This window comes from Natator depressus, chromosome 4 (genome assembly GCF_965152275.1).
Source record: "Natator depressus isolate rNatDep1 chromosome 4, rNatDep2.hap1, whole genome shotgun sequence".
Taxonomy (NCBI): domain Eukaryota; kingdom Metazoa; phylum Chordata; order Testudines; family Cheloniidae; genus Natator; species Natator depressus.
Genome location: NC_134237.1, coordinates 133,422,705 through 133,433,577, shown reverse-complemented (window position 1 = coordinate 133,433,577; position 10,873 = coordinate 133,422,705). Strand labels below are relative to the sequence as shown.

The 10,873-nt window shown below is 47.1% G+C and overlaps 1 protein-coding gene across 1 annotated transcript; it reads right to left on the bottom strand.

Annotated features, from left to right (window-relative positions):
- Positions 1 to 3,682: 3,682 nt before the first annotated feature.
- On the bottom strand, positions 3,683 to 10,471 carry LOC141986012 (progonadoliberin-2). Its single transcript, XM_074950179.1, has 4 exons — positions 10,229 to 10,471; positions 6,096 to 6,260; positions 4,954 to 5,037; positions 3,683 to 4,245 (listed from the first exon to the last, which is right to left on the bottom strand). The coding sequence occupies exons 2-4, from the start codon at positions 6,231 to 6,233 to the stop codon at positions 4,207 to 4,209; spliced, it is 261 nt and encodes an 86-aa protein (XP_074806280.1). The 5' UTR covers positions 6,234 to 6,260; positions 10,229 to 10,471; the 3' UTR covers positions 3,683 to 4,206.
- Positions 10,472 to 10,873: the final 402 nt, after the last annotated feature.

Here is a 10,873-nt window from a genome sequence, read left to right as displayed (position 1 = left end):
GCAGGCCACTTGTGGCCCAGTCAGCACAGCTGCGGCCCATATGACATCCTCAGGGCCATAACTAGGACAGGAGGGGCACCTGTCCTGGTCGCAGAGCCAGCGGGCTGCGTGTGCGTGCAAAAATGGGGTAGTGCAGGATTGGGCCCACCGACATCAGCTCCTCTGCCAGGATCAGGCTCAGCAGCATCAGCCCCCCCACTCCCAGCCGGGTCGGGTCCAGCAGCATCTGCAGGAGGCCAGGGTGCTCAGCGCCCCCTGTCCCTACAGGATCGTGGGTCCAGTGATCCTGGCTAGACCGGGCTCCCTGGCACTAGGTCTGCAGCGACAGGCAGGCTGCAAGGCAGAGCTACCTGCAGTCACGGTAGGAGACCAGCGGGCATGGGGAGGGGGGTGCAAGGGACAAGGGAAAGAGGGAGGTGCAGGGAGCTAGGGCTGCAGGGAGGGGGTGCAGCCTGTACATCTGGGACAGACTCTAGGTGGGGGGACTGGTGGCAGTCCCTGGGTGGGGGGGGCCTAGATACTGGGGCACAGTCCCTGGATGGGAGGATTGAGTGCTGGGGGGCTGTCCTTGTGGGGACTGGGTGCTGGGGGCAGTTCCTGGAAGGGCCATTCTGCTCTGGACAGGCACATGTGCCAGCCCAGTGTTGGGGAGTCTGGATGCTGGGGGGACAGTCCCTGTCTGGGGAGGAGCTGGAGGGCAGTCCCTGGGTGGAGGGGCTGGGTGCATAGGGGACAGTCCCTGGCTGAGGGGGCAGCCCACACGGGGCAGGGCTCCCCATCTTTGCTCTATAGCCATGCTCTCCGGGCACTCAGCTCAGCCACGCTACTGCCAGTAGCAGTGTGGAAGTGAAGGTGGCAATACACTGTGCCATGCCACCGTTGCAGTAAATGAATTAATTTTAACACTTAGTTTGCTAATTTAAAATGCTCTTGGTAGACATTTGCGAGTGGTGAAATGAAAGATACTATGTCGATTCTAATCGTATTGCTGTCATAATACTACTAAACCGTATTATTTTTGTAGATGTACAGGTAAGTATATATATTGTGTGGATGCGACCCACATAACACAGAAAGAACTATATATGCAGCCTGCAATGATAAATAGGTTGACAACCACTGGTCTAGGTGTTCCAGGGCCTGGGCACCAAAAAGAGCTTAAAGCCTAGCGGTTGGCAGCATTGCGCCTCTGACACAACAGAGCACTCTGCAAGCAGGATAAAGTGTCTCTGTGCAGGAGATGAATAAGGTTGTCAGGTGTCTGGTTTTCGACCGGAACACTTGGTCGAAAAGGGACGCTGGTGGCTCCAGTCAGCACAGCTGACTGGGCCGCTAAAAGTCCAGTTGGCCGCAGTGCCAGCAAGGCAGGCAGGCTCCATGCCTGGCTCTGTGTGACTCCCGGGAAGTGGCCAGCATGTCCCTCTGGCTCCTAGGTGGAGGGGCGGCCAGGGGGGCTCTGCAGGCCACCCCCGCCCGCAGGTGCCGCCCTGAGTGCTGGCTCCGCAGCTCCCATTGGCCAGACAAACAAACAAACAAACAAAACCCTACCAAAACAAAACACTCCAGTGCTAACACACATCACCCCCTGGGGAGAGGATGAGAGAAAGAACAAACCACATGTGACAGAGGGGTAGTCACATCACTTAATGCACTGCTGGCAGGTGCTCAGATACTACAGTTATGAGGATGACAGAAGAACCTTTATACAATACAATACAATGCCTTCATGTAAATCATTCGTGTAGCCTCCTCTGGAGGCTGCATGCAGTACTGATTACCCTATCTCAGGAGATTCCAGAAATGGAAGGGGTTCAGAGAAGAGATGAAGAAAAGAGGATTCAGTGATGAAAATGATCAAAGGGCCTGAAAAAACTCTCCTGTGAAGGGAAATTGAAAAGACTGGGATTGTTACCATAGAAAGGCAATGAACATGATAAAAGTATATTAAATATTAAATAGTATAGTGAGTGTAGATCAGGAGTTTTTGTCCTCCCTGAGTTCTTGTAATGCAAGAACAAGGGGACAGTCACTGAAACTGAGAGGAGGGCAATTCAGAGTTGATAAAAAGAAATACTTTTGCACACAATGTGTATTTTGGCTGTGGAACTCATTGCCACAGGCAGTTGTGGTGGCCAAGAATTCAGCAAGATTCAAAAAAGGTTTTGACATTTATATGAAGAAGAGTATCCGGAATTATCATAATTAATGCTAAAAAATTGTGGAAGGGATATTATACCTCGTGATTCAGGGGTTAAGCCAATCTCTGACTAGGAGACCTAATGTGGGAAGTAGATTATCCCATATCTGCTACTCCAGGATTCTTACAAGTCTTGCCGCTGTCAGAGACATAATACTGGACACTAGCCAGACCCTTGGTCTGATCTCGTCCGGCAATTGCTAAATTCTTATAACTACAGATTTCCTCCTCATGCAAGATCATTAGAATCAGTAAGTCTGATCCTATTTCCACCCATTTTATACTGGTGTAACTCCATTGCCTTCTGTAGAGTTACTTCTGATTTGTATCAACAAAAGGAAAATTAGGCCAGTTGTTTTCAGTGGACTTGAACATGGTATAAATCAGGGCAGAATCCAGCCCCCAGTTTACACTCAGCTAATAAACAGCCAGATTCTGATCCCAGTTACACTGGTTTGAATCCAGAGTACACCCCCAGCATGTGCCCCTCCCCTCAAAGTCACTGGAGTTACCCTGGTTTTATACTGATGCAGTTGAGAGCAAAATATGGCTCTAAATTTGTAAGTTGTTGGGGAAATCTGTGTGGATGCGAGGTGCTATTAAATTGGCTTGGAAATATGAGGGTGTTATTTCTCAGAAATGTTGAAATCTTGTTCCAAGAATATTTGCCTCATTTTAATTGACACATTTTTTGCATGAGCAGCAAATTAAAACAATCCTTCATTACCAACTTTTTTTGATTCTTAAAGCAATCAGTATAGAGGTTGAGATTCCCAGCTGATTTAGAATAAATCATATTTGATCACTGTAATTCATATTCATTTCAGTGTAACTGCCACATAGAACGGATAGCAAAACAGAGAAGTTGTCAGTGAGTGAAACTCTCGGTATGTATTTAAACTCTGTGTAGATGTTGATTGACAGTGGACTTATGCACATTTGGTTTTGGGTGGAAGAATTCATACCTATGTTTTCCAGTTACAATCTGTACGCTCCTTACATCTATTATGACTTTGTTTCTGTGCGCTGCACCTTTAATGACATTACTTCACTGCTGCAGAAGCAGCTGCCAATTCATGGCAGATGTAGCCTGCTACAGACAAAAGATACCCTCTTTGGGCTGTCTTAGGTATGTATATGAACCCCATTACATAGTATCTTCACAATCTCTAATGTATTTAGCCTCACAACACCCCAATAGGGCAGTGCTATTATTTGTACAGAGAGGAAACTGTGTCACTGAGAGACTACGTGAACTTGCCCAAGGTCACGCAGGAAGGGCTTTAACCTGGGTCTCCCAAGTCCCAGACTAGCACTCTAGCCACTAGATCACGTTTCCTTTTATCATCTTCCCAAGAAGCTTACCTTTGCTCTTTCTTATTTTCTTAATATGAATGTGAGAATGTTGCCTTTTGTGAAAAAAACTAACACCATCAAACATTTCCAAGGTTACATGTAACGCTGATGTTTATATCTCTGTGAATAAAGGGCTGTACATAGGATGTTTTCTCACATTTTGAATCAAGTTTGGCAGAATATTCCAGCACTGAGCCAGAAGGCTGAACTACCCAGAAAGCAATGCAGGGATTACCAATAAAGGGCTTTGTGACCCGACTCTTGTTCAAAAATCAGTGCGTGCTTAAAACTTGTTTATGGGGCTGGAGATTTGTTTATTTTTATTTTTTTAAGACACGGGTAAGGACATAAATGTGGTTGGAATTGTGTATGTAGCAAAATAAAACTTTTATTCAACATGGTGGAGTTACACCAGTGCGTAAAGAACTCCAGACAGGGCCTCGTTCTGGTCGGGTGATGGGTCGGGGACATTTCTCAAGCATTACACCATTGTCCACATTCCCAGCATTTGAGTGCAGTCAGCCAAGATGTTCATAAGATGAACTTTAACGGTCAGATACATGGAATCTACAGACACACCATCATGTTGCAAAGGAAACGACTGAAAAGCCAGTGGGGCTGGCATGCATTTCGGAAAGAGTCTGTGGAAGGGCTCACTTCTTCTTCTGGAGTTGTCTTGCCAGCATGTCAGCCTGTTTGGCAACAAAGACAATTTTTAAAAAAAAAATCCCACAATTTATTGGGCCTGATTCTCCATTTAATCGCATTTGATTGATCTCAGACCATCTAGCACAGTGGAGTTGTGATCCACAGTCAGGGCCTGAACCACTGCAGTATAAATAATAATTTTCCCAGTCTTTTAAATGCTGAATGTTTTTCTGTCTAAGCGGGCACTCCACCCATTATGTCTGGCTTATCATCCCTGCCTTTCATTACTCCTTCAAATCCCTCCTTTCAAGGTTTACATCTTCCAATTAACTTTCTACCACTCACCTACGCACCTACCCCTCTTGCCTGACTGTGCTCCCTAAAAAATTATTAATATTATATGTATATTAAGGAAACAACAGAGGCCACATTCAGATACCTCTGTGATAGGAGCAATGTAAGAACTTGAATAACCTGGATGTCTTATCTCTTGAGCTCTTCCTATCCTAACACTTGTCCTGGCCGTGATTCTGAACTTTTCACAGGAGATGCCCAGCATCTTGCTAGATCTTTAAGTTCTTTTGGGCAGGCAGCTGTGTTTGTTTTTTGTCTTTAAAAGCCTTTGGCATTAGAGATAGAAAATACTTTTAATCATCGACAATAGAGGATTGTTCACTACTGCCCCACTTTTGCCTCCTCTGCTAAATGCTGAAGCACTCTGGTAGCTCCTGGGGAAGGTTGCATGTTCTTACCAGCAGAGCGTTCACAATGGTTTTCCTTGGGCTTCTCAGATAAGCACACTCTTCCCCATCACACAGTTTGATTTCTTCTGAAGCCTGAACTCACAAACAAAACAAATACAGTTCGGGGATTGGGTGGCTACATGGTCTTTCATCCCTAAATTAAATTCAGCTCTGCTCTGTAACGAAGACACTTATATTCACAGCTGGGGGAAAGAAACAAGGGATGTAAACCCTCATGCTGTGGGGTATAAGCCTGAATAAGCAGACGACAGACTTCCCCCTATGGGCTGGTTATTACATAATTGTCCAATAGAGAGTGGCTTGTACTTTCCCCTGAAGCCATTATGAGAGTCAGGATATTAGACTAGAATGAGTGACCAGTCTGATCCGATACAGTAATTCCTATAACTCTAGAAGTGGAAGCGTTACCATCCAATGGCTGTTTGGTATCCTGTGTGAAATGAGTTAGTAACCTCAGTGCAGCTCCTAGCAGACCAGGGCCCGCAGTGTATTTTTCTGTTAACAGAGCTATGCGTTAGCTCATATTTCTCTGTTACCTCTTCAAGGCTTTCCAATGTGCATGTAATTTGCTGAGCTATAATGTCTGGATACTGGATGGTGACAAAATTCAGTCAATGTATATTAAGGGGGGGAAAGTCCCCCAAACTGCTCAATTCAAGATGGAACCCTTCTCCACATGGATCTGCCTTGAAGAGCAGCTGACATGCTGCAGGAAAGGAGGAAATGGTGCATGCCTTAAAGCTAGCATGTGAAAGCACTAAAGGCTGTCCGGCTTTGGCCTGCTCCCAGTTGTGTCTGTTAAGATGCTCCAGCTATGCAGATCAGAAGAACCCTGAGCCTTGGGACAGTTCGTATCCTGATCTGTGTCTGAAGGCCGTGTGCTCTGGGTGGTGAGCACAGGGCTGGGAAGTGGTGATGATATGTTGATCTCTATGTATGCCAGCATTTTCATTAAGGTCTTAATCCTGAGAGGTGCTGAGCACCCACAATTCCCACTGGATCCCATGGGGATGCTCAGCACCTCCCAGGATCAGTCCTTAAATTAGGGCTGCAGAACAAGATGCATTTAGAACGTACTGTGGGCTTTAAAGTAATATGGAAGATCCCCCTACAGAAAGGCTGGAACTCACCTCTGGAGTCTGTGACAAATCTAGTTCTCTTTTCCCTCCGGGATACCAGCCGTGAGACCAGTGCTGAGCTCTTGACAGGTGGGTGCTGACTACTAGCACTACAAAGAGCAAGAGCAGGAGAGGTCGTTGACGTGCCATGGCACTGTCTGGCTGAATGGGGAGATCCTGCAAGGAGAAGGGAGGAGAGAGTCAGACATGGCCTGGGAGCAGTCAGCAGAGGGAAAGGTCCCACAGCACGCGTGATTCTAGAGCCATAGGGCATGCAGTGCAGGGTACACACAGGCAGCATGGCCTGGTGGGAAGAGATGGGAACAGGGAGCCTGGACTCCTGGGTTCTCTTCCCAGCTCTCCCGCTGGGTGACCCTGGGCAGGTTACTTTGTGTCTGTGTTCCTCACCTGTATAATGGGGATAACACGCACCTGCCTGGCAGGGTGGTTGTGAAGCCCAACTGGTTAACATCAGTAACAGGCTATGGGGCCCTCAGATGAAAGGCACTTGGCTTCTAAAGGGACTAAGGGTAGCATTAGCTCAAGACCTATAGGCAGATCTGGCCAAAAGAGCTAATGGGATCTGGGATACATAAACCGGGAACTCGCGAGTAGGAGTAGAGAGATTATTTTACCTCTCTATTTGGCACTGGTGCAGGACTACTGTGTCCAGTTCTGGTACCCACCCATTCAGGAAGTATGTTGATACATTGGAAAGGGTTCAGAGAAGAGCCACGAGAATGATTAAAGGATTAGAAAACCTGCCTTATAGCAATAGACTCAAGGAGTTCAATTTATTTAGCTTAACAAAGAGAAGGTTAAGGGGTGACTTGATTACAGCCTATAACAGGGGTGGCCAAATGTACTGATCCTCCGAGCCACATACGACAGTCTTCAGAAGTTTGAGAGCTGGGGGGTGCCTGCCGGGGCTCGGGGCTTCAGTCTTGAGGGGCTGGGGGTCTTAGGGCTTCAGCACTGTGGGACGTGCCTGCCAGGGCTCAGGATTTCGGCCTTGTGCGGAGGGGGGGGTCTTGGGGCTTCAGCCCTGAGGGAGATGTCTGCAGGGGATTGGGGCTGAAGCCCCGAGTCCCGGCAGGTGCACCCTGCAGGGCTGAAGCCCTGAGGACCCCCCCCCCACGCTGGACAGAAGCCAGAGGTGACATTTGGCAGAGAGATGTGGGATCTTGTGCCCCTCCCCAATTTTTGCCAGGGTTTGCTGGGCCTGCTTGGTCACATGATTCTGCTGGGCCCCCTCTCTACACGGCAGCTGCTGGAGCCAGCAAGCTGGGAGGTGTAGCTGTGCGGAGAGGCAGCAGCAAACAGCTGGGAGCTGCAAGGAGAACTGCTGCTTTTGCTGCTGCCCCTCCCTGCAGGGAGGGACCACTAAGGGTATGAGGTGTGTGTGCCTGGGGGCGGGGGGCATGACTCAAGCTGTTGGGGGGCCCAAACCTTTATATTGTGCCCCTCCTCAGCAGGCACCAGTCGTCTCTGGCAGAAGCTCCTAGCCCCACCACCCTGCTGCAGGGCAGAAGCCCTGAGCTCTCTCCCCAGTGTGGTAGGCAGAGAATGGGGAGCTCTGGAGAAGAGCCGCAGTTTGGCCACCCCTGGTTTATAAGTACCTACGTGGGGAGCAAATATTTGACAATGGGCTCTTAAGACTAACAGAGAAAGGTGTAACATGATCCAGTGGCTGGAAGTTGGAGCTAGACAAATTCAGACTGGAAATAAGATGTAAATTTTTCACAGTGAGGGTAATTAACATTTGGAACATTCTCCATCACTGACAAATTTTGAGTCAAGTTTGGATGTTTTTCTAGAAGATCTGCTCTAGGAATTATTTTTCGGGGGATGTTCCCTGTCCTGTGTTCTACAGGAGGTCAGATGAGATGATCGCAGTGGTCCGTTATGGCCTTAGACTCTCTTAATCTGATGGCACTCCCAGCCTGTGCTGCCTTCTCCGGGATGTCACCTCATTGCATCTCCCTAAGTCCTGCCTTCAACTAAGCAGTCATGGAAGAGACTGATGACTGCACTAAAACTTACACCAGTGTAAAGCAAAATGGGTCTACTCTGGATTTATCCCAGCACCTCTGAAACCCCAGTGGCATTACTCTGGATTTACACTGGTCTCTCTGAAACCCCACTGGGTCAGTGGCATTACTCTGGATTTACACTCATGTAACAGAGAGCAGGACTGGGCCCATAGCGTGGTGGAGTTTGCACTAGCTGGGGAAAGGGAGGAGTTGCTGAACCAAGAGGTCTTTCCCCAGGATTCTGTGGTGCAGATTTAAGAGAGCAGGGCAAAGCGAAAAGCTCTGAACGTGCTCCACTGAAACTGGATGGCCAAGCCCTGCAGTCAGCTTTGCTCCCTATGTTTGCAACTGACTCTGGTGCTATCCCTTTGTTGGCAGCTACCTGCATTTGTTAGGTGGAGCTAACCTAAGTGCCAGTCCATCATCCCCTCTCACATACTGGTCAATGGCACAGTAGAACCTCAGAGTTACGAACACCAGAGTTTCGAACTGACCAGTCAACCACACCCCTCATTTGGAACCGGACGTACGCAATCAGGCAGCAGCAGAGAAAAAAAAAGCAAATACAGTACAGTGCTGTGTTAAATGCAAACTACTGAAAAAATAAAGGGAAAGTAGCATTTTTCTTCTGCATAGTAAAGTTTCAAAGCTGTATTAAGTCAATGTTCAGTTGTAAACTTTTGAAAGAACCACCATGATGTTTTGTTCAGCGTTATGAACAACCTCCATTCCCGAGGTGTTCGTAACTGAGGTTCTACTGTATTCTCAAGCCACTGAGCACAATGTGAGCAGTGTTTGTGATTTCATCGATATCCTAAATCTGGAAAGAAGCATATAATTTTACCCTCTTAATTTTACAACCTAAAGAAACTGCAGTAACAACTATATACCAACGCTTTGTGCTTATCTAGCACAGAGGGCCTTGAAGTGCTTTCTGAATATCAATCCAATCCCCTAATACCTTGAGGAGATTATTATGCTCCTTTTAAACATGGAAATATTGAGATGTTAAGTGACTTTCCCAAAACCACACAGCAAGTCAGTGGCAGAGCTGAGACTAGAACCCAGAAATCTTGATTCCCCCTATGCACCCCCGGCAACACTTTGTTCCAGTTTACAGCACCTCCCCGTTCCTCCAGACACAGCATCACAAACTCTTCTCATAACCTAGTATCTGAACATGTCTCCGCAATCAGGGTTTAGTGTGATCTCAGTCAGGATTTGAAGCATTCTCATCCAAGTGCTGGTCTGTCATTAACTAAGGATGGAATTTCATTCATTCATGGTATAAAACAGTGCCTATAATCAGTGACTAAATTTTCTTCACTCCGTCTCAAAATTCTCTCTCTCTTTTTTCCTGAAGGCTCTGGGGAGTTGAGTCTGTGACATCCCAACCCATTTTAAGCTTTGATAGGAAAACCCCTGCTGCAAACCCACCTGCTTCAAGGGCTCTTATGGTGATCAAAGACCACAAGCACTTGGCCACTGTGGGGCTGAGTGCAGGCTAGATAGAGATTAGGTGGGATCCTACAGGGTTCTCTCACTGATGTCAAGAATATTAATTATAAGAATTTTTTCCCCCTTTTTTTTTTTTTTAAAGCAACTGCATAACTAACTTGTGATATGTATCCAGCCTGAAGCAGCGTGATACCATCTCCAGGCTAAAACAGTTCTGCAGGGTAATTCACTCTGTGCTCAACTGCTGTGCGGTTCATCTGTCATTTCAAAATATTACATCTTAAGAAAAGAAAGTCTGATCAACTATTACACGATGAAGATATTGTAGCTGGCAAGAGGAAGGCAAGCCAGCACCTTTCTGCTGAAATACTCAGGTTGGCTGGGGTTGATTAGCCACTATTTACGGTTTGGTTTTCATATCTAGAAGGCAAATTCTGACCCCAGTTTCACAAGTGGAAAGCTGGAGGAATTCCACTGGAGCCCCTCCAGATTTACACTGTCCGCAGAATTTGACTCTATGAAAGATAATCACATACATGAAATCCATTTGCATTTAATGCCTTTAGGATACCGGGCCCCCAGAAGTACTTCTGGTATCGGATTTGCTTGTAACTAACACGGTTTGCAAAGCATTAGAGAAGTTTAGTTACTCACCCTGTTCTGATCTCCGGCTCACTATGTTCTTAGACTTCACCGATGCCTGCACAGTTTGCTCTCATTATTTATACCATCCTCTGTGTGCTTCAGTGTAATTGGTCTCCCACTCTGTTGGGGCTGCCTGCTGACGTTCATTGCATACTCTGCTGACGACGATGTGCACGGATAGGTTTAAGCCCTCTTGCCACCGGGTTGGTGCTCTGATGAGACAGCACTGGGAAAGGGTCTTCTGGGAACACCCGCCTGCCAGCTCATTAGCTGGCAAAGACTCCTTGAGCTCCGCAATGGAAGTTTCCTTGTGTCCATTAGCAGATGGGAGCAGAGTTGTATTGCAAGGCAGTTGTCAACAGTGGCAAAGGACATCTAGTTTAAATCAGAGATTGGTGAAGGAGACGGCTAATTGAATAAGGTTGCTGTAAGGTCCTCCAATGCAAGATCTATCCAGCAGGATGTGCTTGATTTAACATACAATTAATAAGACCAAAGTCAGACCTGCTGCAAGGATGTGAAATTCCCAGTGAAGTCAATGGGAGTTGCACCTGCTTACCCAGAGGCTGCATTTGGGCCAGTGCATGTGTGATATTGGGGTGCACCACAATATGGAAAATCAGGCATTTAGGGCTAAGGAAAGTGTAATAAAAA